General features: G+C 47.0%; 1 protein-coding gene across 4 annotated transcripts in view; it reads right to left on the bottom strand.

The window, feature by feature from the left end:
- CNGA3 (cyclic nucleotide gated channel subunit alpha 3) overlaps positions 1 to 25,793 on the bottom strand; it is a 74,313-nt gene that overhangs the window by 6,179 nt on the left and 42,341 nt on the right. For 3 of the 4 annotated variants that reach the window (XM_058684348.1, XM_058684347.1, XM_058684346.1), the window contains exons 2-7: positions 25,041 to 25,162; positions 15,545 to 15,658; positions 13,128 to 13,307; positions 9,948 to 10,001; positions 3,533 to 3,604; positions 2,081 to 2,188 (exon numbers count right to left, since the gene is read on the bottom strand). In XM_058684348.1, coding sequence (XP_058540331.1) covers positions 2,081 to 2,188; positions 3,533 to 3,604; positions 9,948 to 10,001; positions 13,128 to 13,307; positions 15,545 to 15,658; positions 25,041 to 25,126 — 614 coding nt within the window. In that variant the 5' untranslated portion in view covers positions 25,127 to 25,162. The remainder of the gene's footprint in view (positions 1 to 2,080; positions 2,189 to 3,532; positions 3,605 to 9,947; positions 10,002 to 13,127; positions 13,308 to 15,544; positions 15,659 to 25,040; positions 25,163 to 25,793) is intronic. The other variant, XM_058684349.1, reaches the window with a different exon arrangement.

The raw sequence follows: 25,793 nt of genomic DNA, 5'->3' as shown, positions 1-25,793 counted from the left end.
TGGGATGGACCCCAAAGAGTGGGCCCTTGTCGCCTCTCAACAGTAAGCGTTGAGATCCCAGGAAGGGAAGTTTTTCTAGGCCTCACTGGTGGAGTCATGTGAAGAGATTGAGCACTTGCCCTTCCTAGGGTCTAAGAATTGCTCAGACATGAACAACCAAACCAGCCAGTAAATATTTTCTATTTTCTAGATCTTTATGCTCACTATTTCTCATACAGACTATACCCCCAAACGCCCTCTTCACCTCAAAAGAGCAGCAGCCAGCTCCTGTGTCCCCACCCTGCAGCTTACTCAGCAACTGGAGCCCCCTGCTGCCTCCTCAGAATAGCAGTGTCCCTGCAGCCCCTGAGCCTGGCTTGCACAGAAGCAGCTCGCCCACGGATCCCCATTCCGCAGGCAGGCTAGGAGGGGTCCCAAGTTCTCCCCTTTCTCACTCCCACACTTACCCTCAGAACAGCAGGAGATGCCCCCCTTATGCAGATAATTCCCAAAGCCCCCTCTTACACTCAGTAGTAGGTCTCCTCCCTATCCTCACAGAAGCAGCGGCTGTCTTGCAGGCTTGTTCAGGATTGTCCCAAAGCCCCCCTACCTTCCCTGCACATCAGCCTGCATCCTTGTCCTAAAGGCCTGCCTGAAAGAGCCCCCAACCCCCTCACTTACTCTCAGTGAGTAGCAGCTTCCCCTTATCCTGCCCTAAAGCTTGCTTGGAAAAGTCCCAAAGCCTTTCATGTACTTCCAGAAGAGCAGCCGCTTACCTCTCTGTCCCCCAAACGCTTGCTCTGAAACTTCCCAAAGCCCTGACCCCTTCAGAAGGGTAGCCTCCTCACCCTCCCCTTGCAGAACGCCCAAGCCCCGCCCCTCAGGAGCCTAGCCTCCCCCTCCCCCTACAGAAGGCCCAGGCCCCGCCCCCTCAGGAGTCTAGCCTCACCCTCGAGGTGCAAAGCGCCCAAGCCCCGCCCACCCCGGGAAGAGCCGATGCCCGCCCCTGTATGCCTGCCTCCTGGGCTTGCACAGGAAGGCTCAAAAGCCCACCATTTAGGAAACGTGGCCTGTTGCCCCCGCCTCCATGCCCTGTACCTTACTCAGAAATGCCACACAGACTCCTGCCAACCCCATCAGAGGAGAAACAAGGTATCCCTACATCTCTCTCCTACAGACTTTCTCAGCAATGCCCCAAAGCCCCTTGCCCACAGGGAGCTGCATCTCTGTCCTGCAGCTTAATCAGGGATGCTCAAAGTTCCTGTTTGCCTTCAGAAGAACATAGCCCCTTGGCATCCCCATCCTGTAGGTTTGCTCAGAAAAGCCCAAGCCCCCAGCTCCCCCTCAGAGAAGCAGCATCTTGCTCCTGTATTCCCAAAACACAGATTTCATAGGGGACCCTAAACTCTCACTCCCCTGACCCCTTATTAGGGGAGTTAGCAGCTCACCCTGCACCTGCCTCCTACAGTTTGTTTATAAAAGTTCCACAGCCTCCACTTCTCCCCAGAAGAACAATAACTTGCCCCTGCATCTCACAAGTACATTTGCAAGGAATTTCCTGAAGCCCCCCCTGTGTGCCCTCACCCTGCATCAGTGTCCTGTGGGCCTTCTCAGGAGCACCTGAAAGGCCCTGGCTGCCCTCACAAGAGCAGCGGCTTGCATCCCAGCCCTGCAACTTGCTTGGGGGAGGCCCACAGCCCAAAGCTTACAGTCAGAGAACTGTGACCTCCCCTGCATCCTTGTCTTGCAGGCTGCTCAGGAATGCCCCCCCCCCCCACCTTCCCCTCAGAAGAGTAGCTACTCGGCCCTGCATCTTCCTCCTACAGCCAAATTAAGAAGGCCCCGAGGTGACCGGGCCCTTGCTGTCCCTAGCAAGCAGAGGCCCTCATCAGTGCTTCAGAGAACTCTGGTGGTCTTCTTTTAGAGCCTCCTTATAGATGGAGAAATGGGGACACTCAGTTGGATGGTGGCTGTGTGGGGACCAGAAATCCAGCCCCCTGAGTGGGACTCAGAGCTCTGTCTTGAGGCCTGGCTGCCCTCACCCCTCCCTGCCCCTCTACCCCTCCCCCTGCCCATGTGGAGACACTGCCCCATCCCCTACCTGCATACCAGCAGACACCAGTTATAGAAGACAGGCAGGGCGATGACCGTCAGCCAGTGGTAGTACACGTTGCTGGAGGGGTCCATCACCATGGTGTCCTTCTTGTTTCTGGAAACACCGACACATGAACAGTGCAGTGTGTTGAAAATCACAGCATTGGAGGGTCTTAGAGACCTGGATTAGCCTAGAGACCCCAGGGCAACTGCAGGCTAAACTTGAGACACAGGTCCTGTCAGTCTCAGGGGGTCACATGGGGTGTCCCCTCACTGGAGGAGACAGGCTTGGAGAAGGCAGACTCTGGAGGTCCTTCCCTCCTAGCTCAGCTTCCTAGGAAGCCACAGATGACAATAAAATCATGGTGATGATTTCCCATGTGCCTGTGGTATCACCTACATCCTTCAGTGTGCTGAGAATAAAATGCTGCATGGTAATGTTGGAACCATCTGGGGGGAGCTCTGTGAAACGCTGATTCCCAGGGCCCACTCAGACACGCCCCTCCCGCCCCCACCCCCGCCCGGGACCGGGGCCTGAAAATGTACATTTAAACACTGCCCAGTGGTTCTGAGGCGGCTTCTCTCTGGACTGCATTTGGGAGCCCTGTAGCATTCCCGAGGGAGTCTCTGACTTGCTAACTGCATTTGAGCAGATGACCTGAAGACATTTTCGAGCACTTGGAGCCATTCTCCCATCAAAAACAACTAGCCTGGGAATCTTCTAGGTTATGTGGGCCAACACTGAAGGAAGCAATAGCTTAGGGTGCTTTCTGTTTTTATTGTCAGGATTTTCTGAGGATCAGAGGTTCTAGATGGTACTGGAGATTCTTCTTTTTCTTTGGCTCCATGTGTCTTCTCCCCCACCCCATATGTCCCACGTGCTGGCCCAGGCCTGCGGAGCTGCTCCCATGCCCCAGAGGAGACAGCGGCATGCCTTCCACCTTTGCTTTGACTCAGCAGGTACAAGATCAACAGCTCACTGACATGTCTCTTGAATGTTCCCAATGCACACCACCCCTGCGTGTGGAGTAAAGTTTATGAATATAGTATTTTCTAGTGCCCAGGATTAGGCTTCAGCTTACCCCGACTGTGCAGACAGGCAAACAGAATGTGGGGTGGGGGTGGGGAGGGGTGGGTGAGCACAGGAGGAGTCTCCCAGGGACAGCCCCTAATTGCTCACCCAAGGCTGCAGACAACCCTCTTTACCTATAAGCCCCCTCCAGGTGCTCAGAGCTGGGGCAGGACTCTCCCTGCAGAGTGAGTGGGCCCCTCACACCATCTCAGGAAGCCTGATCCCCACCTGGGTCCAACTCTGCTCCCGCAGCCCTAGGCAGCCCCTCTCCAAGGGCCCACACTAAGGCCTGACAACAAGGCTCTCAGACTCACAGGACCGATACAGGGATCAAGCCTGCTATGACCACACACTCTCTCTTTGGAGGCAGCTCTTCTCAGTACTTACTCCTCTTGTTTTGTGCCGTTTTTCTTTTTCTCTTCTTCCTTTTTCTCTTTCTCCTCCTTTTTCGCCTTGTCACTGGATGATACAGGGTGACATTTAGCAATTTTCCTATGCCAAGGATGCTACCGCAGTGGAGAGGGTAGACAACAGCGACATGGAGGAGAGGGTGTGGTGTAGGAAATGGATATTTCTAGCACGGTGGGATGACAGGAGGCTACTGATTTTGTTACTATTATTCCTGAGGAGTGAGGTGAACCGCCCCCCCCCAGGTGAACTGCCCCATTAAAGCATACATTGTATATATACATCAAAGTATACATAGTGGCTGATGTTCTGCAATTTCTGACCCAATTTCATGAGCCTCTAGGAAGTCACAAAGAGCTTGAGACCATTTTGAGGTAATGGGAAATGAACCCAGATCCACACATTTAGGGAGGAAAAGTCACTCAGTTTTGGAAGTCACATGTAAAGGTTTTTTGTTCTGAACGGAAGGATATGGCTTGTTGGCTGTTCTTAAAACCCATCTGTGTATCAGATGAAAGGCTGGCCCTTGATGAGAAGCCAGGGAGGAAAAGGGAAGCAAAATCTGCACAGACAGGAACAGGTTTGCCACGTAATGGCAAATCTCGGAGTCATCTGAGGCAAACACAGCCATGTTCAGACACTTATACAGAGTTGGCTGGACTGTGAGGCTGGGGGCTGGATAGCCCCCTTCTGTCCTCATCTGCAGGAAGGTTCTGGGAGTGCAGGTGTCTCCTCAACACATGGCTTTACTCTGCTTCCTCTTCTTTATTGCACAACGTTACGGATTAGCGCTGTTATAAAGATTATGTGTTAATAGTCATATGTGTTCGGCAAAGCAGGCATTATTGACCATCGAACAGTTGAGGAAACCAGGGGGAAAGGTAAAAGACCCTCCCTGCCTCCGGGGAACCCATCAGACTCATCCACAGACCCCTCTGATTCCCCTACTCCACATCCTGGAGCAAGTCACGGGTTGAAAAATAAGTGTTTGTTGATTAAACACTCATTGAAAAAGACCAATATACTTCACACAGCATTTCCTAAGGAAATAATCAAAGATGTGTGCAAACATGCGTGCAGAAAAATAATCACTACTTATTTCTACCAGTCAAAAGCATAAGCAATCTAATCCTACAACCAGAGGAGATCCATCAGCCATGGAATTCTAGGAGGCCCCTTAAAATGATGTTGTGGAAGAATATCTGGTGACACAGGAAAATGTTTTTAATATTTCTCCAAGTTAAAAGCAGACTACAAAAGAGCTTAGAGTAATAGCTGTATGAGTTTTCTATTGCTGCCAGAACAGACTGCCACAAATTTAGTGTCTTAAAACAACACAAACGGCAGATCTGTAGGTCAGAAGTCTGAGTCTCCCCAAACTGGAATTGAGGTGTCGTCAGGGCCATGATCCTTTCTGAAGAATCCAGGAAAGAATCTGTTTCCTGCTCATTTGGGCTGTTGGTGGAATTTAATTGCTTGCAAGAAGAGGACTGAGATGCTCATTTTCTCACTGGCTGTATGCTGAGGGCTTTCCCAGCTTTCAGAGGGTGCTGTATCCTTGGTTCCTGGCATCCTTCTTCTGTGTTCAAAGTCAGCAGCAAGAGGTAGAGTCCTTCTTGAGATGCCATCCCTTTGGTTCTCTGCAGCTGGAGAGGTTCTCCACTTTTAAGGATGCATGCGATTAGACCGGACTCACCTTGATAATCCAGGATAATTTCCCCATCTCAAGGTCCTGAAATTTAATCACAACTGCAAAGTCCCTTTTGCTGTGTGAGGTAAGTCACAGGTGGTGGGTATTAAGGCATGGGCATTTGGGGGAGCCCTTATGTCACCTTCCACAGCCTGTCCACTGGCCCTCAAAGATTTACATCCATCCCATGGGCTAAATGCATTCACCCTCATTCCAAGACCCCTAAAGTTTCATTCCATTATTAAATCGACTCAGAGTCCAAAAGTAGCATCAAATTCTCATCAGCTCAAAAGTCCCAAATCCTCTCATCTAAACCAGGTCGAGGGGAGACTCTAGTTGTGAATCATCCTAGGGCATGAGTCGCTCAACTTGTGATCCCGTGACACTAAAATCATCTACTCTGAAGATACAACAGAAGGGCAGATTTGGGATATCAGTTATAGATATTCCAGTTCAAAAAGGGAGAAGCGAAGGACAGAAGAGTTACTAGTCCCAAGCAGTTCTGAAATCCAGCAGGGCAATTGCCAGTTCATCTCAAGGCCTAGGAATAATCCTCTGTGGTTTTCGTGGCTCCACGCTCTGGGCTCAAGGCTCTCTCTGAGCCATCTCTTCCTTCTCATTAAGGGAGTACCTGTCTGTTTGTAGCTGAGTATTCTAATCAAGATGTTTCCTGCATCTAGAATTTAGGGGTCCCATAATCCTCCTCTATTTCATATTGTTTCTCTTGCTTCACGTCCGAGCCAGCAGTGTTTCTGCTGGTATAGAATCTTCCAGAACTTTGCATGTCATGTATATCAGAGGGATTCACTGTGTTAGACAAGAGGCTCATCCTCAGATCTGTGAAATCCCTTCTGGTATTTTCGGCTTCTGCTGGGATGGCTGAGGGGAGTTATGAGTCACACCCTTCATCTCTTCAGAGAGCCTTTTGTTGAATACTCAGAACTTTTGATCTTTCTGAGGTATTACCAGAAGGTTGCTCAGCCACACACCCGACTTTTTCCCAAAGCACGCTTTCCTGACAGTTTTCAAAATTTAGTGTCTTTTCCATTTGAGTAGGCTGAGAATTTCCAAAATCATGAAGTCCTGCTTCCTTTCTGTTTAAAGTTCTTCCCTCAATATCTCCCTCTCCTCTTGGGTTTTACTGTAAGCAGCAAGAAGACACCAGGCTGCACCTTCAACACCTTTGGTTGAAAATATCCTCAGCTAAATATTCAAGCTCATTGCCTATCCGATCTGCTATCCCCCTGCCTGCAGGATGTAATTGCACTGAGCTTTCTGCCACTGTAAACCTAGATTCCCCTTTCTCCAATTTCCAATAGCCTGCTCCTCACTTATGTGCAAGTGCTTACCAGCAGCATCCTGGAAGCCCAGGGTTCTACTAGTAGTCAGTTTACAACCATTCAAGCACAAGGTGCTTCAGCGAAACAGGTTTTCTCTGTGATACTCCTTATTTCCTTCTGAGCCCTTACCAGCAGAGTCTTTAACATCCATATTTCTACTACCAATCTGTTCAAAGCTATCTAGGCTTTCCTTTTTAAAATTATGCTCCTTGGGGCGCCTGGGTAGCTCAGTCGGTTGAGTGTCCGACTTTCAGCTCAGGTCCTGATCTCACGGTTCATGAGTTCGAGCCCCACATCAGGCTCTGTGCTGACAGCTCAGAGCCTGGAGCCTGCTTCAGAGTCTTTCCCCCTGTCTCTCTGCCCCTGCCCAGTTTGCTTTCTCTCTCTCTCTCTCTCTCTCAAAAAAAAAAATAAACATTAAAAAATAAAAAATAAAATAAATAAAATTATGCTCCTCAAAAATTTTTTAGAGTCTGCTCCGAAGCCACTTCCCCTTTGTTTGTTACAGCAGCACCCCACTCATGGTATCAAAAGCTGTGTTATTAGTTTTCTATTGCTGCCCTAACAAATTACAACAAATGTGGTGGCTGAAGACAACCCGAATGTGTTATCATACAGTTCCGTAGATCGGAAGTCTGGTTGGTATAAGTCTAACTGGATAAAAATCAAGGTGTTGGCGGCAGCCTGTGTTTCTTTCTAGGGACTCTGGGGAGAATCTGTTTCCTGCTCACTTGGGTTGTGGGCAGAATTAAGTGCCCTGAAGCTGTAGAATCAAAGTCCTTGTTTTCTTGCTGTGGAAAATGGAGGGCTATTCCTAGCTTTGAGAGGCTGCTGTATTCCTTGCCTTGCGTCCCCCTTTCTCCTTTTTCAAAGCCAGCAATTATGGGGTCCTTCTTACAATAAAAATTCCTCCTTTCTCCTTCCGACTCATCTCTCAGACCCACTCTTCTCCCCACCTCCCCTTCCTGCTTTTAAGAATGCATGTGATTACATTGGGCCCACCTGTTAATCCAGGACAACCTCCCCACCTCAACCTCCCCTCCACAGGTTCCAGGGATTAGGGCGTAGACATCTTTAGGGATGTGGCGGTGAAATTGCTCTGCTCGCATCACTAGTCAGTATTTATTGGGCACTTACTATGTAACCAGGCACTATTCTAAGCACTGTACATGTATTAGTACATTTAGTCTTCCTTCGATCTTATAAGTAAAACATTAATACAAACCCTACTTTACAAGTCAGGAAACTGATGCAGAGAGGTCAGGTAACTTGCCCATGGTCGCAAAGCTCTTCATGGATGAATTGGGATACAAAGGCACTTAAAAATATATATGTAATTTATGTGTAATATATAAACATATCATATATATGTAATTATGTGTAGCTGTAATAATAAAATAATTATTATATACAACATATAATAATTATAATATATACCAGTATATATTATATATTTCCATATATAATATGTTCTGTCTATATACATATATATACTCAATATATATGGAAAACCTTGGAGGGATATTTCCCAACATGTTAAGAGGGGTTATCTCTGATAATTTGATTCTACTGTTAAAATGAAGTATATTTTTTGAGGGTGTATGCTCATTGGTGCTTTTCTGTGTTTTCCAAGTTTTTGACAGTTAGTACATGAATAAACTGAATAAAAATAAAAAAATATTAAACTTGCTAAATGAGAAGATTAAGGACAGTCACTCATCCTCTTTCTTCTTGAATCTATAATGAAGTGTCCTTTGAAAGGTTTTCTGCCACTGAAGTCTTAATGTCAAGGCACCAGCAGAGGGCGCTGCCCACAAGGTTATCAGGCATGCTCAGACCAGCTGTGAGTTTAATTACATCAGGCCACAATTTGTGGACGGGCTGGGGGAGGTTACCAACCTGCTGTGGGCCCATGAAAGACTCACCACCATCCAACTGCATCCCCCAATCCACCCAGCACTGCCCCGAAAGACCTATACAGAGCTGCAAACGATGCCTGTTGGGCTGGGAGCAGTTTGCTCTGGGAGACAGAAAAATTATTCAAGGACCCATGGGACTAAGTTAAAATGCCAGAAACATGGTGGAAAAATGGGGAAGGGTGTCCATCAGAATTGTTTCTGTAACTCTGTGCCCAGATTGTCACATTGTGAGACAGTCCACAATTTTTTCCTTCGGTCCTTGGCCTGTAGTGTGGACCCATGATTTGAACCCATCTGAAAAGATTTATAAGAGCCTGATGCAACCAACACCATCCGCCCCCATCCTCGCCCACATTCCAGCCCCAGAACAGAGGAGCCTAGAGACCTACAGGACCTCTGTCCGTGGTTTCCAGTGCCCTGAGCCTGTCTCTGACTGTGGGACTCAACATGGGGGTTTCAAGGGTATTTAATATCAAGTTTGGCTTTAGATCAAGCACATATCACAATAGCTACTATTTTGCAAATTAAATAATTTCATTTATCTTGATTGCTGGCATTTGGGTCTCTGGATTTGATATCCACATTTCTGCAGACAAAATGCAACTAAGTTTAATGGAGGGAAATGGGAAAAACTTCTATCCAAGGAACAAAAGGAAATAGGAAAAAGCCTTGGCACATTTCTCCTCAGTTGGAAGGCAGGTAATTTGGATTTCTTGCTGATATTGATGGTTTTTTTCCCCTAAGTTCCAACTGAGACTCCCTCCTGTGCCTGCCCCCGGGGTATTCCATAAAGAAGTCTGGCGAATGGTGCACACCCACACGTGTATGATCACACACATGCAACACTTCCTCCCTGGGCTCTTGAGTGGCACTTGCCAGAATCACACATCAAACTGATCTGCCAGCTCAGCGTCTGGTGATAAAAAGTAATTACAGCAGGGTCACCATTTCAAGAGGCTATTCTCTGGAAATACAGTATTTAAATCCCCTCTTCCCATTGTCCTAATTACTCCCTCCAAATTGGCCTGAATTGGCCTTATGACAAGGGCATTTCACTGGCACCCTGGAGCTTGGGGTTGTCGAATGGAAAATGCATTCTCATCATGAAGGAGAATATCCACTGCTCTGTAAAGGAACTCTGAGTTTGCACCTTCAAATACACAAGCAATAGAGGATGTCAAAGCTTAAACCATGTATGCATTATAGATGAGAAAAATGAGGGTTGCTCAAAGAAGTCATACAGACCAGGTCCCTTCCCCATTTGTCCATGCGGATGGAATTTCAGAGAAAGGAACAAGATTCTAGAATGATCTAGTGGTGTTCTAGAAGTGTGGGAAGCGAAAGGATTTCAGCAGGGAGGCGGAGCTGGGACATCTATGGGGAGGTAGGTGGCCAGTGGGACCAGGGAGGGTGAGGGGGCTCTGCTGGGGAGCAGAGGTACTCACTCCTCTGAATTGTTGCACATGTTGGTGTTGTTTCTGGCCAGCGGCCAGCCACTGCTGGAAAGTAAAGAGAACGCGGCATGGGAATCTGAACTCAGTTCCAACTACTGGGGACCATTCGCCCCAGGTGGTTAGGCTGGCACCTCCCCACACCCTGTCCCCGGGCCTTTTCACACACCTCTCAGGACCTGGGGTGTTGTTATTGTCAGGACAAACATTTTTTGACTGGTTAGCTCTAGGGGGAAGAGAAGATGAACATTTGGCTCAACTGAGGCTTCTGAATAAATGAGAGTTAACTATGCACATCCCACCCAGAATCCTTGCCTCAAGTTCCACCCCATTTCATTCAGTTTAACAGTGTGCCAGGAGCTCTGAGGGATGCAGACATGAACCCTATGTGGTTCCTGCCCACTGGGTGCACTCAGGTGGAGCGAGTCGAGCACCTTCAGCAGCAGAATGGACACATTTGGCAGCAGCAGCAGCAACTTGCCCCCCTCATCTGCGCAGGCAGGGGCTCTCAAAAGGGGCGCTCCCTCAAAAACCCAATCACAGCAGCTACTTCTGGCTTGCAGGGCAAAAAACAGACCATGAGCAGAACTGTCCCAGTTCTGCATCTATCCTGCTCTTGGCCCTTGTCCCCACATTAATCTTAAAACTTCAGGGTTTGCCACCCCAGATTTATGTGAGAATCTGCTAGAAAGTGGAGGCTGGTTTTGCACCCAGCTACACGTTTATTTAAAGCTGAATCACACGGTCCTTTGTGGCGTTCTGTAGGAAAAGCTATTATCTCAGAGTGCTCAATTGCCAATAGACGTTTTTGACACAGCTAGTTTAAGGAAGCCAGCATGGCCTCACAGAGCTGGTGGGTGGCTTGCCTGTCTGCTGTCACTTGCAGACACCTCATAGAAGACCTCCAGGACCAAGGCCAGTGGCCTGTGATCCTCTTGCCTGACTCTCAGAGCACCTCTTCTCTTCTGTGATGATGAACATCCAGCCAAATGCCATCCTGGTACTTCTGCTCACCACTGCTCAAGTCTCCCTCTCACCATCCATTACGTGGCTCTATTTGTTTTGGGATTGGTTCTGATCACCAGACCCACCCCCCTCCCCTGCCAAGCAATTTCCCAATTCCTATGAAGTTAGGAAAGATGCATTGGCCTGTGTTTACCACATCTCTGTGTCTGGGATGTCATAAGGCCAAACCATTAGAATAACCAAGACCTGTCTCTGCATACACTTTGCTTTGCCAATGGGATTTGCCTGGAAAATCCAAAGTCTTCCTCCCCCAGGAAGCCTCTCTGATTGATCCGCCACTAGCCTGCATGAGCCTGCCCACTCTGAACCCTCAGGCAAGTGACCAGGCATCTGTGGTACAGTCGGGACCTGGCCCTGTTGGGATCCTAGCCCAGCTCTTTGCTCATCTGGTCACATTGGGAAATGGACAAAGAGGCTTATGTTCATCTTCATTAGGCTAAGGTTGTAGATAGGATAATTTGATCAAGTTAACAAAAGAAGTCTTTGCTTGTCCACAAGGAACTGAACCACTCTGGCTGGCTCAGTAGCAAACCTCTCTCCCCACATCCTCCTCCCCCATCTTCTCTTCTCCCTTATCTGCCATCCATCCTTTCTTTATGGCTCAGCAGTGAACAGCATGCTGGCCTTGCAGTCATGGAGCTGTCTCTCAGTCTAGGATGCCTGGCCCTGGGAACCTGCGATGGCCCTGCACACATCCCCATTCCCACCAGCACCCAGGCCCTAGGTGGTCCTTCCCCAAGCCCAGAAACCCCAAGGGTTTGTGGTCTAAGCCCAGGTGAAAACGTGAGCCAGCCAATTATCACACCTTTCCCAGCAGGGAGACTAAACGTAGCTCCCCTAGAGTGGTTGCTAGCAAGAAATTTCCTTGAACTCTCATATTTTATCTTAAATATGCTTGCACATTTTGCAATCTACTGCATAATCTATAATAAACCTATAACACGTATATACAAACATGGAAGCAAAATGGAAGTACCAGGAAGATCCATTTTGCTTCCTCTGAGGCCTCATGACCTTCACTCCCTAGGGGCCCTTGGATGCCCATTTGAGAGACTCACACCTGAGCCCTTTTTCTCATTCAACAAAAAAACACACAGGATTTTTTCCAACAATTATATAGGGACCATTTGGTCTGCAATAACCAGGCTTGTTTTCACCTTTACATCTTATAAATCTTGGCATTATCTACAGAATTCAGCCCCCTTTTTCAGAAAGCAGATTCTGAGCAAGAGGCTTCCTATTTGAGAAGCTCAGAGGCGGTCAACCTCCCCCTCCATGTCTTACCTCTCCTTCCCTCCAACAGCCCAGAGGGTCCTGAAGAGACATTCTGCTACTAGCCACACTCAATTCAACCTGTGGTGGCCCAGTGGTCTCCCTACTGGTCACAGGCTGGGGAGACTTCCCAAGAACAAGAGAGGAGGGGAGGCAGCAGCTCTGAGTGTAGGGTGTGGGATTGGGGGATATAAGTCAGCACCTGCAGATTTCTTTCACTATGTCTACACCAGACAGCACCAGCCACAGCCCCCAATCAGGCAGTGGGCCATGCAAGAAGATGCTCAGAGCCCTTGTTCTGCAGACCTCTCTCCTACCGAAAAGTAAACATTCTCCCCATCCCCCATTCTACCCCCACCTACACTCCCCAACCCCATGGTTCTTATCCTGATCTGGGGTATGATGGCTCCTCTTGAAAATTCTGACCAACCTTCAGACCTCCCTCCCAGAAGATTACATGTAAAATTGTGGGTACCATTTAGGTAATCTCAAAGCTATGGTATTAAAGCCCCTGGCTTTTAGTAAAGTGGGTCACAGTGCAATCTGGGATGAGGGCCCTTTGATGGAGAGAGATCAAGTGAGACTAGCATCCCCAGATGTGTTTCTGAGAGCACCAATTCTAGGGGGCACTGGTGGGTACTCTGTGCAGGGTCAAATGAGGGTGGAGATTCTGGTTAAAGGATTTCCTCTCCTGCAATCCTTCTTTGACTCGGGGCAGCCACTGTTAGAGCATGCAGTATTCCTCCACAACAGACACCTTCTTCAAGGTACAGGTCATGAGGCTGGTGCTCCAGGCCACCCACACAGTGGCTCTAAGCTGCAGGAGCAAACCAATGCTTCACCTGGTGCCAGTGGCCCATCCTCTTGGTTCCTTACCTTCTCCCTCTGTCTGGTGGCTCCTGGCTGCCCACATTTGACTGGGCATTGCTTTCTTGGCTGGATACCTCCTTGAGCTCATCTCCACGGAAACGCTCCAGGAAGGAGTCAGGTCTCTGGTCCTCGTGGTGTAAGTGCCCGGTGGCCCATGCTCGCAGTGAGATGATCAGGCGAGACAACCTGGAAGGACATGGGCAGGCAGCTAGTTCAGGGAGGAAGGAGATGGAAAGCTTTCTTTTCCAGGGCTGGGGCAGAAGCAGAGATGACTGGCAGGATCCTAGGCTTAGATGTGCACCTCCACTCTGTCAGGGCCTTATTCCCTGGTCCTATACCACCTGCAGTCTGGGACCCAGCTTTCCAGATAAGGGACATTGTCTTCATTATGGCTTTGTCCTTTTAACACGAGGACTCTGCCAAAGACATGATCCTTCAAATGGGGAATTAGCAGCTTTTCTGCTTACATTGCCTTTGTAGAGCTCTTTATGACTGGTAGGCACCGGAATAGAAAAAATACAATTTGCAAATGGTGATAAAATTTAGAATAAGGTTTAAGGGAACAGGCACCCAGATACAACTTAGATTCTTTTCCTAACCCTTGTCTCATTGTTTGCTATACAAATTCTTGTTTCCTCCCAGTCTTGTGCACAAGTTTCCTTGCAGCTTTCCCTGACCCTTCTCCTGGAACCAGACCCTGCTAGGCCCTCAAGTGCCTGAGACCAGCTAGCCTATGTCTCCAGAGCCTGTCTTAGCTCCAGCTTTCCGTAAGAAGGCTTCCTTCAGCCCTGCCTCCTGCCTTCCCTGTCTCCTCCAGAGGGGAATGGGAAGACAGCCTGAACCCTCTTTCTTGGCATCTGGTTTCCCTGACTTGGCACCTACAGTGCATGCCACTGTTCCCAACAAAATCAGTTCTGAGCAACCTAGAACAACATCATGAGTTGTCATATGCCTTCACCCTAATAACACACTTCGGAGCTTTGCCTAAGAAGAGTAAGTTAAAGCAAGAAAACATTCCACGCTCAAAGATGTTTACAGCTGCTGCAGACATATGTTGAGGTGCCTGCCTAGCCCAGCCTCTCTGTTCTGGACACTCTTCCCACCCCCCATCCTCCCTGTGCTGAGGGGCTGGAACCAAGATCATACCCCCTTCTCCAGCTCAGCCAACAGGCTCAGGAATGAACAAGTGACCCACAGAGAGTCACCCAAGCCTCTGAATTAAAAGCCACTCCAGGATGGGGTTGGGTGTTTCAACACAAGATTGTATAGCAAAGGCCATTTCCAGCCTGTGCCTACTGATGTGTGAACAGAGAAAGCCTGAAACAGAGGAGACATGCAGGAAAAAAAAATCACAACGATCATGACACTCCAGGAGAAAATGAAAGGGAGAGGGCAGGTGCCTCCCCTGCTCCCGTCTCATGAGCCCCATTTGGTTCCCTTTCCACCGGACGGTCTGTCTGAGCTTGCACCAGCCTCCTGCCTCGGCCCTACCCCAGGTCTTTCGATTTGAACTGGTTTGAAGGTGTCTTCTTCCTTGCAATCAATGAGCCTTAAGACCACATTGAATTGGTAAGACAAAAACACTGGAAATCATGTAAATGCCCAGCTACAAGGGGCTGGTGAAAGAAACATTCCTCCCCAGTGAAAAATATGAAGAATAAATAGACAAATTAACTTTTGCAATAATCTTAGCCAAAACTGTAGAACACGTGATTATATAAAACTCTGGCATTGGTAGAAAAACAAATTTAGTGGAAGGAAACAATGAGCTCCGCATTTGTTGAGCACTTGTCGGGAGTCAGTGCTTGGCTCCCGAGCAGCCCTCCCACTGTTTGATGTGTTTCCAGATGAGACCTGGAAAGGTGAAATGACTTCTTTAAGGTGGCACAGCTCTTGACGCTCAAGTGCAGATGTCATCAGCTCGGAGGCTGGATAATCTTCCCCATCCTTTTGCAAGATGCATGCTACGAAGTCTGGACACACACCTGTGAGGACCTGCCAGAGGCTATTTCGGACGGTGCCACTGGTACCCCCTGCACGCCACTGAAGTCCACCAGCGGTCTCCTGCGGCTGGCTGGTCTTTTTTCTCAATTCTTTTTGGAACCCTTCCTGGTTGGCTTTTTCTAAATTCTTCCAGAATTGAGCAAGTGCCTCAATATCACTTTATATGAAAGCAATTTCAGATAACAGCAGTTTTTCTTAGATTTTTCTGAGCTCAGAACACTTGACCTGAGAGGAAATTACTCGGTGATAGATTTCTGACAGCTTTTCTCCTGCCCCTTTCTTCTCCAAATCTTCAACGCTGCCTCCACCCCTCCACCACCCCCTCCCCCCACCCCACCGGTTTCTTCCTAACATTCATCTCCCTTCCTCCTGCCTCAGTCTCCCCCTTCCCAAGGTGAGTGCTGAGCCTGGTGGGTTACCTGGAGGGCCCCTGGCTGGTGTAGGAGTTTCGCCTGGATTCAGCCAGTCGTCTGGTCTCCATGGCGATCTCCTGCTGCAGTTCTGATGAAGTCTCCTCGCAAGGCGAGTGGACCCTAGGAAATCAAATATGCAGCAGGCTAAATTGATTTCAAGCTCATCGCCTCCTGGACACACTCAGGGATGAGATGGCCAGATGCCCTGCTTAATGAGGAAAGCTGCGGACCCCAGTCTTCACTCTGTCAGTCTGTGCTCCAGCAGGATCTCACAGATCCTGGCTTTTAGGATGAATATGGCTTTTCCTTATTGTTGCATTATATGCTAATTAACTTGGATGTAGATTAAAAAATAAATTAATTAATTTTTAAAAAAGAAGAAATGACAAACAACAACGACAAAAACAAAGCAAACAAACAAACAAAAAACAAAAAAATCATGGCCTTTCCTTTACAGCCAGGCTGACCAGGGAAGGTAGTTTGCCTAGCCACTGCCCATGGACTGGGAGAAGGGGGCAGGCCGGCAGCACCCGGTCCTCATCAGAGCACTGGCAGGGGAGGGGGAGGCGGGTCCCAGTGCCCAGCATCCACACCCACAGCAGCTGTTTCTACACAATGATTCCAGAACAAGAATTCAGTTTCAAACACATCTCTGCATACTGAAATCCTATCTGCTAAGGCTGGACTGTGTGGACACCACAGCCACACCACCTGGGCAGTTATTTGTGTGCTTGCTCGGCAGCTTTCCTAGGAATCCATTCGGTATTTGGTTAAGAGGAGCATCCTGGCATATCATACGGAATTGGCCTAATTCCCCAAGTGCATTTGTTCAGTGCTTTCATGTGAAAATTCAGTCCCACTGTGCCCTTTTGTCAAAGCCTAACCTCTGTCCCCTGCAGTGCAGAGGTAATTGGGCCAGAGACTCACCTGTGCAATTCAGGATGAAAAGCATGAGTACACAGAGGACACGTGCCCATGACTCAAGATGAGCACCATTCACATCAGCAGAAGCTTGGGGTTTGTTTAACTGCGTGGAATAAGACCAGTGTGTTTGGGCATATTTTTCTTTCATTCCCTGTCTTTTAAAAGCTCCGAGGGCTGAAGTTTGATCAGCCTGATTAAAAGCCAGCCAGGCGTTGGCCCCTAGGGATTTGCACTTCATTTGGAGTCTTGAAGAGCCCAAGCAGGACAAATTAATTCCATCACGTGACCTATTCCAACCTAATCAGCCTTCTTAACAAGGTGGCAACACAGTTGAGGAAGTAAGCAATAATTAATGTCAGGAAAAGGCTCTATCTCTCCCTGGTGACTGATTAGAAGGGAGAGTCCTGAATCCCAGCCACTGATCTGCCGACTCCTCTTTGTACAACATCCCTGCCGTCTCTAGCAGCAGGGTGCTCACTACTGTCCCATGCCCCATCTGGGCCATCTTTGTAGAAGGTTCTTCCCTCCCTCAGTTTCCGCAGACCGAGGCTACCTTTTTTCTGCTGGAACCACACAGTCAGGCCACTTCATCTTCCACATGACCACCTCCAATGATGGGGCAGCTGTCACACTGTGCCACATCTGTTTTTCCAGGCTAGAACCCCCAGCTCACCCAGCCATGTCTCCCCAGGTTCAAGGCTCTTCCCCATCATGGTCACGCTCCTGTGAGCAGGTTCCCGCATTCCTGCCCAACTGGGCAAGGACACTGAGAACACTGCTGTTACTGGACCCCACGCCAGACATCTTTGTAAGTTTGTGAGTTCATGTGCTTTTAGTGTCCCCATTATCAACTACCATCAGCCAAAGCCGGTAGTCCTGTAACACGGGCTGCTGCTAAGCCAGAAGGCCCTATCTTGTGCATATACAATTGATCTGTGGGAAGTAAGTATTGGATCTTTCCATTGATCTGAGTCACCTGATATTTTGGGACCCATGATATGCAGTGGCACCATACTGGCCTTTTCTCCCAAACTCCATCACTTTCACACGCAATACACAAACTATATGCCCTTTATTGACTGCTTACTGTATGTCAGACATAGATCTTATCAACTAATTCACATAATCACCCTATAAGAGAGAAAACCGAGGTTCAGAGAACTTAAGTGACTTCCCCAAGATCATATGGCCAAGTGGCAAAGCTGATTTGAATGGCATTCCATCCCATGTCAAAGCCTACTCTAATCCACTCCATGAAGCTGCTGTCTATATTTTCATATACAGCACTGATTAAAGAAAAAGCTTAATAGGACATGGCTGAGGACTGAGCCCTGTGGCATGCTGCTAGAGACATGGCTCTGATCCACCTGGCTACACTATGTGGGGGTGGCTCTTTATTTTCAAACCATCTAATTGAATTCTCCCTCTACACCTTTAAAAGACCACTCACATTTCGTCCTGATATGTATGAGACACCCTGTCAGAGGCCCTGCCAAGTGGCAAAGCTCAGATTTGAACGTCGTTCCAGAAAGCACTGATCCCCTTGCCCTTCTAATAATCTGTATACGACGAAGGTGGAATGTGCATTCCAAGGCACCCAGGTCAGTTACTGGTGTAGGGAGCAGTGACAGAAGTGAGTCCATATCTCAAGTCCCTGGATCCTGGCAGCTGGCACATGGTGAGGTTAGGGGGGCAGCAGGCCACAGCTGAGCAGGTGTGCTTGGGAGATCTGGAGGCAATCCCAAGGGTGAAGGTGTTCTGTCCCTACCAGCAGATCCTCAGGGAGCTCTGGGCACCAAGAAGTCAGCCTAGCATTTCTGCCTAGTCTGCTTTCTGTTAATTACGTGAGGGCACATCCTGAGAATAGATTTATTTTTGCATTAGCAGCAAAGGAATCAGTGACATCAGAGCTGGTGAGGATGTGAGGAGGGCAAAACCTGACCCTGGATTCCAAAGCAGGCCTGCTACTGGCAGCAGTGAGGGCTCCTATGTGAGGGCTAGGATCTAGGACACCCACTCGAAGGGCAGGAGGCAGAATGGGGAGCCGGGAGCCCTGGATTCAAATCCCTACCTTAACACCTCTTAGCTAGGTGTTCTGTGGGCTGGTCACTTACCCTCCCTAAAGTTCCCTAGTCTTCAAAAAGGAACTAAGGAAAAATTGGTGATTTTTTTTTTTTAATCAACTTAAGTATTGTTCCAACAGCCAAATCCAGAAAGGCACATTTAGTTGTGAAGAATAGGGAAAGTTTTCTGTGAAGTCAATTCAAAGCACCTAAAGGGCCTTTTCTTCTTGCTGCATCTCTCCACTTGTTTTTTTGTTATTTTTTGTGTGAGTCTATTTTATTTTATGAAAAAAAATTTTTTTAATATACGTTGTTATCAAATTGGTTTATATACAACACCCAGTGCTCATCCCAAAAAGTGCCCTCCTCAATGCCCAGCACCCATTTTCCCTGTGCCTCTGCCCCACATCTACTCCCAGTTCTCTGTATTGAAGAGTCTCTTGTGGTTTGCCTCCTTTCTGCTCTGTTTGTAACTATTTTTTCCCCTTCCAGTCCTCCATGGTCTTCTGTTAAGTTTCTCAAGATCTACATAGGAGTGAAAACATATGATATCTGTCCTTCTCTGACTGACATATTTCACTCAGGATAATACCTTCCAGTTTCATCCACGTTGCTGCAAATGGCCAGATTTCATTCTTTCTCATTGCCAGGTAGTATTCCATTGTACATATAAACCACCTCTTTGTTATCCATGCCAGTTGATGGACATTTAGGCTCTTACCGTAATTTGGCTATTGTTGAAAGTGCTGCTATAAACATTGGGGTATAAGTGCCCCTATGCATCAGCACTCCTGTGTCCCTTGGGTAAATTCCTACCAGTGCTATTGTTGGGTCATAGGGTAGATCTATTTTTAATTTTTTGAGGAACATCCACACTGTTTTCCAGAGCGGCTGCACCAGTTCACATTCTCACCAACAGTGCCAGAGGTTTCCTGTTTCTCCACATCCTTGCCAGCATCTGTAGTTTCCTGACTTGGAGTCCCCACTTGTTTTTTGATGCTTAAAATTCTATGATGTCTTCTAGCTCCAGAGTCTCTACCCTTGTTAAATGCCTGGGGCTATTTATTTTATTTTATTTTTTTTATTATATGAAATTTATTGCCAAATTAGTTTCCATACAACACCCAGTGCTCATCCCAAAAGATGCTCTCTTCAATGCCCATCACCTACCCTACCCTCCCTCCCACCCCCCATCAACCTTCAGTTTGTTCTCAGTTTTTAAGACTCTCTTATGCTTTGGCTCTCTCTCCCACTCTAACCTCTTTTTTTTTCCTTCCCCTCCCCCATGGGTTTCTGTTAAGTTTCTCAGGATCCACATAAGAGTGAAAACATATGGTATCTGTCTTTCTCTGTATGGCTTATTTCACTTAGCATAACACTCTCCAGTTCCATCCACGTTGCTACAAAAGGCCATATTTCATTCTTTCTCATTGCCATTTAGTACTCCATTGTGTATATAAGCCACAATTTCTTTATCCATTCATCAGTTGATGGACATTTAGGCTCTTTCCATAATTTGGCTATTGTTGAGAGTGCTGCTATAAACATTGGGGTACAAGTGCCCCTATGCATCAGTACTCCTGTATCCCTTGGGTAAATTCCTAGCAGTGCTACTGCTGGGTCATAGGGTAGGTCTATTTTTAATTTTTTGAGGAACCTCCACACTGTTTTCCAGAGCAGCTGCACCAGTTTGCATTCCCACCAACAGTGCAAGAGGGTTCCCGTTTCTCCACATCCTCTTGCCTGGGGCTATTTAAATAGTAAACCTGATTAGTTATTCCTCAGAGAAACTGATTTTACCAAGCAGATGGAAGAAGAGATGGAAAGAGAAGAGAACCAAAGTTTGAGGTGACATTTTGAGTCCCCGTGGACACACAGTTACTGAAAAAAGGGAGCCACCAATGCAAAAAATGAGGATCCAGAACCGCCCAGAGAAATACAGAGGCAAGAGAGACTGAGAGTCAGGAGCTGTCCTGCCAGGAGCTTGAGGAGAGGCCTGGGGCAAGGACTTGACAGGGACTCATCTGTAAACAAACAATCAGGTCAGGCCAGGACACCCCTGAAGCTGCTGACTGACTGACTGTAGTGATGATACCTTTTCAGGAAGGAGCTCCGTGAAGTTGGTAATCAGCAAGAATAAGAGCAACCAGCACAACACAATGATACGACTGTTTTGAAACACAAGGTAGTTTTCAACTTATGATGCTCATCTTCTAAGTTTTCTTATAAAGGAGAATTCATGTCCATGAGGTAAAGGTCTCCCTTATCACTGGGAGAAGACAGGGTTCTCATCAGAACTGCAGCTTGTCATTAGCTTTGTACTTTGTGGAGCACCTGGTGTCTTCCTTCAGTGACTTTGGGGACATAAGCGAAGACAAACCTTGGAGAACAAGGGTGGAGAATGTGATACCTTGTTTTTCTTTTCCTCTTCTCAAGCCCTGAGGACCGTGAATGACCGACATGCACTGTCATTGGCCACATGTAACCAGGGAACTGAATTGAGTGCATTTTTGTCTTTAGTCCTAGGGAAGCAGGCGGAAATGGTTTTCTTTGGTGATAATTGCTTTGGGCTCTGCTCAGAGAGCAGCATGAAGAAGGCTTCTCTTCTGTAGGACACAAACCCCTATGCCCCAAAGCTCGACTAAAATAGCTACACTAGGAGATTGATCTGAGATTTGAGGTGCCCTCGGTTCTAGCTGCAATTCTCTGTAGCAGATTCTGAAATCTTTCCCTACTGCATTATCTTTTCAAATATGCCAGACAGCTCTTAAATAATCAAGTCAACTAAATAGATTTAATAGAAAGGAAAAAATCAAGACATTTCTATTTCTGGTATTTCCAGGGTATAAACTTGACTTCTTTGTTCAAATGAAATGTTTCCATCCTTCCTTATGGCTTGTCACTAGGAAAATGATCCCAATAGTTTAAAAGGAGAAACAGAAACCTGGCTTTCCAATTTAGTGAAAGGGATGGGGACAGGGCTTTCCAATTTGGAGACAGGGATGTCTTAGGGGATGGGGACATGATATCTCCTCCCTGCTGGGGGCATTCAGCAAAGGGTCACAGTGACATGCAGGTTCCCAGAACAGCTTCATTGATATCATTGAGGATAAAGAATGATTAATTTTTTGGTTTTTTTTTTTTTTGAGAGATACAGAGACAGAGACAGAACATGAGTGGGGGAGGGAAAAAAGGGGGAGGGAGACACAGGATCCAAAGCAGGTTCCAGGCTCTGAGCTGTCAGTACAGGGCCCTATGTGGGGCTTGAACCTATGTACTGTGAGATCATGACCTGAGCCAAAGTCGGACACTTAACCTACTGAGCCACCCAGGCTTCCCGAATGATTAATATTTAAGGACACACATTAGCAATTATTTCTTCCAAGGGAGCCTAGATGGCTGAGTTGGTTAAGCATCTGACTCTTGATTTTGGCTCAGGTCATGATCTTACAATTTGTGAATTTGAGCCCTGTGTCACCCTCTGTGCTGACGGTTCAGAGCCTGCTTGGGACTGTCTCATTGTCCCCCTCTCTCTGCCCCTTCCCTGCTTGTGCACATGATCTCTCTCTCTCTCTCTCTCTCTCTTGCAAAATTAATAAATAAACATTTTTTAAACCTCAATTTTTTCTCCTATAAGCTTTCTAAATGGATTTGAATTTTAAAGCCAAGATCTACAGTTTGTTCAAGCACCATTTTCTCCCCTAAAATAGTGATTTGAAACTTTAAAATCTTATGTGTATTTGCCAGAGTCCCTTGTTCAAGTAAATCTTATAGGGAAAACTAGTCTGTGTATAGACAGATGCTGGGCTGACCTGGGAAGCAGAGGAGGGGCCTGGACTCAGCCTCTGGCCGAACGCTGTTTCACCTTCAGCCTGAACACACATGCTCAATCCTTGGTAGCACCAAGGAAACCATTCTGCAAATTTCCATTTGTTAACCCACTCCTGCTTCCATAAGATAAAGCAAACATCTGTCTTATGAAGGGAGCATTCTTTCTCTCTCTCCTTTTGACATCTCCACAGTGTCTCCATGGGATTCTGTATTAATCTGTCAACAAGCTTTTACCACATCAGTGGTTGGGCAAGTCCCCAGGGCAGGCTCAGTGAGACTGGACTAGTGGTCAAGCTGAGAAAGCATGACTTGGTCACAGGCAGGAAATGGCTAGATCCAGATGTCAGGACAGCTGGAGCTATGTAAGGTCAGAGCAGGAGAAGTCTTCCAGCCTGGAATACCAGGAAAGGACCACAGGAGGGAGAATCATTTCCAAGGCTGACAGTGAGCACTGACTGAGTACTTTCTCACAGCAGGGACTGTGCTGGGAGCTTTCACCTGTTTTAACCTCACTATAGCCCTCTGCAGTCAGTACTAATACATTTTACAGATGAGGAAACTGGTTTGGAACAGCTGCACAATTTTTCGGAGCTGGTCAGTTGCAGAGCCAATGTTCAAACCCAGCCAGTCTGACCCTGAGCCTGTTAGTCATCACGCTGGTCAGGGGATAGGGGATAGGAGGGAGAAGGAAGGGCATATTCCCATCCATGAATATGGCAAATAGTATTGTTGCAGGGAATCAATTCAGAACCCCCCACTGTGTGGCTGACTAATCTTCTGTGTGTACACAAACCCACTGTGAGCCCACAGAGAGTCCCTTGGAAGCAGAGGCTCATCAGCAGGTATCTGTGTGGCTTAATGAGCTAACAGTTTCTTCTGCAAAGGGTCATCTTCCAGGAGACCTGGTGAGCCCTCTTGGACAGCCCACACATCTTCCAGGAGACCTGGTGAGCCCTCTTGGACAGCCCACACATCAAGCTTGGCTAATAGGCCACTGGCTGAGGTAGAGGCAAGACAAGTCAGGCAGAGCTGGACCACAGTGGTTGTCTGGTTGAGAGGGCATTCTGGGCAGGAGCCCCAGCCCACCAACTGGGCCCACCTTCTCTTGAGTATCTCAGTATCTTGAGTGTCTTCTCTTAAGCCCCTGTTGTTGCCTTCTTGGCCCTAGGGAGTCTGTAAGTTCCATGATATGCTCTGATTATGTCCCACTCAAGGCAAAAGGGAGCAATGGGGGAAAGTTCCATTTTACTTCAAATTTTTCCTGATCCTAACAGCCTCTGTCCTTCTCACATTGGGCCCAAGATCCCAGGAGCCCAGTGCTGCCCAGGGAGCTTGACTTTATTGTTGTGGACCTTTTCTCCCTTCCACCCCAATCTTCTTTGAACACCCCACCCCCAAAGGTTTATTAGCTCAGATGTGAAAAAGAAGCTATTAATGCATACCAAAGTGTTAAAGCAGTTATGTGTCTTAAGAGTGTTCTTATTTTCTTCTAGATTAAGGGCAATGGCTCAACCTAAAAGAATAAGTCCCCAGTGGCAGGACCCTGGTATTGACAGTAGGCCAGTTAGGAGGGAGAAATTTGAGCAGGGTGAGAATTTCTGATGGCCCTAAGTCATAGCAAGATTCCTGGGGCTCCAGTACCATGTTAAAATGGTTGGCAGCAATAAATATCTGTTGGGATGCTTTGAGATATTCCTCCCTTTGCCTGAATCCCAGAATGTAGGGTCCTGGGTCTGCATAGGTTTATGATAATAGGAACTCAAATCTCTTTGGAAATGGTTGTCCATCATTCATGAGCAGTTAACTAAGGTTCTGGTACTAAGAATCTAGACAGAGAAAAAACCAAATGTGCATCTGAGAGAGGGTATGATATATATAATTGACTGAGGAGAAATGGTGGATGAGGACCTAGTATTGGGGATATGAGCACTGAGAGACTGTCATTGCAGTTTGTGACCATATGATATTCTGCAGATTTCATGGGAGAGAGAAGTTTTCAGTGTGTGTGTGTGTGTGTGTGTGTGTGCATGTGTGTGTGTGTATGTCATATGTGTGTGTATCATATATAACAACAATAATGTAAATATTGGAAATAAGGTTTCTTATAGTTCGACTCAACCAACTTGTTGAGAGTTTAAGAAACCTAAAAATATAAGTCTATTTGCACCAAATAGGTACCTTCCCATTTCCTCACTGTTATGCTAGGAGCTTGGAAAAGATGCTGCTCCATTTTGCAGTTGAAGAAACTGAGGCACAGAGAAATTAAGTGTGTTTTCCCCAATCTACTAAAGCTACAAACAGGGCTAGAAGTAGAACTCAGGTCCAGATTTCCTTATGGCTGCTTGCATGTGGTTGATGGGGCTGATGGCTTCGCTGGCAAGGCACAGCCCACTCTCTGCAGGCCCATGAGCACAGCATGAATCCTGACCTTGCCCTGGAAGCAAGGGACAGGGCATCTGATTTGTACCACATTCCTAGTGCCCAGGACAATGTCTGGTGCAGAGTCCAACAAATGTTTAATATGTACATAGGAAAATGTTTGGAGAAGTTTGGAGAAGTTTTACAGTAAAATTTAATTTGCTGAATTTGAATCTTCATTTTGTTACCTTTTAGAAGTCACATAACTTTTTGAGCTTCATTTTCCACCTCTCTAAAATGAGTGTGAAATGGAAAGCCCATCTCACCTGCTGAGGCCGTTTTCAACGTGGTCCAGATCTCTGTCCCTGGTTCTTACAGTAGGGTGGGAGTATTGGGTGCTAATCTTAGCCATCTTCTTGCTTTGTTACATTCAGCTTCAAGGTTGTTGCTGAAACATGAACACAACACAGATCACATCAGGATGAGGAAGCAGCTGCAAACCCACGTTGTTGTGTGTGAGGACTATTTCCCCAGGCAAGCCCTGGCACACACACTCTCTTCCATTTCTCCCATAGTTGCAGCTACACTGTGTTTTAGTTGGGTATTTTTGGACTCTTCTTCCCAGCCTGAAGCACAAGCAAGGTCTTTCACTTTGTGTATGCTCCCATGCCAAAGAGCTGCTCAAACTTATATGCTGATCTAGCAAATGAATGAATGATTGGTGAAGTTGGTATTTGATATAAGAAAGCTAAAATCCTCATGATTCCCTGGAACGATGTGATGTTCCTCTTGACCCTGTTTTTTCTCATTTACTTTTTTTATCTTATAATTTTTCACGTTTTAGTAGCTCCCCCAAATCCCATTTCAAAACAAAACATGAAAAACTAACAATCTTTGACATCCATAAAACCTTTACAATGTAATGTTACACTCAAAACACACTTCATCTCCTTTAATCCTCAAAATAACTTTATCAGATATTTACAATTTTTATCCCCATTTAAAGATGGCTAAATTGAGACTCAGAGATGTCAAGCAGCTTATCCAGGTTAAAAAAAATAGGTAAAACCTGTTGATGG

This window comes from Neofelis nebulosa, chromosome 9 (genome assembly GCF_028018385.1).
Source record: "Neofelis nebulosa isolate mNeoNeb1 chromosome 9, mNeoNeb1.pri, whole genome shotgun sequence".
Classification (NCBI taxonomy): Eukaryota; Metazoa; Chordata; class Mammalia; order Carnivora; family Felidae; genus Neofelis; species Neofelis nebulosa.
The sequence above is the reverse complement of the archived record's forward strand: the minus strand, read 5'-3'. Positions and strand labels throughout refer to the sequence as shown.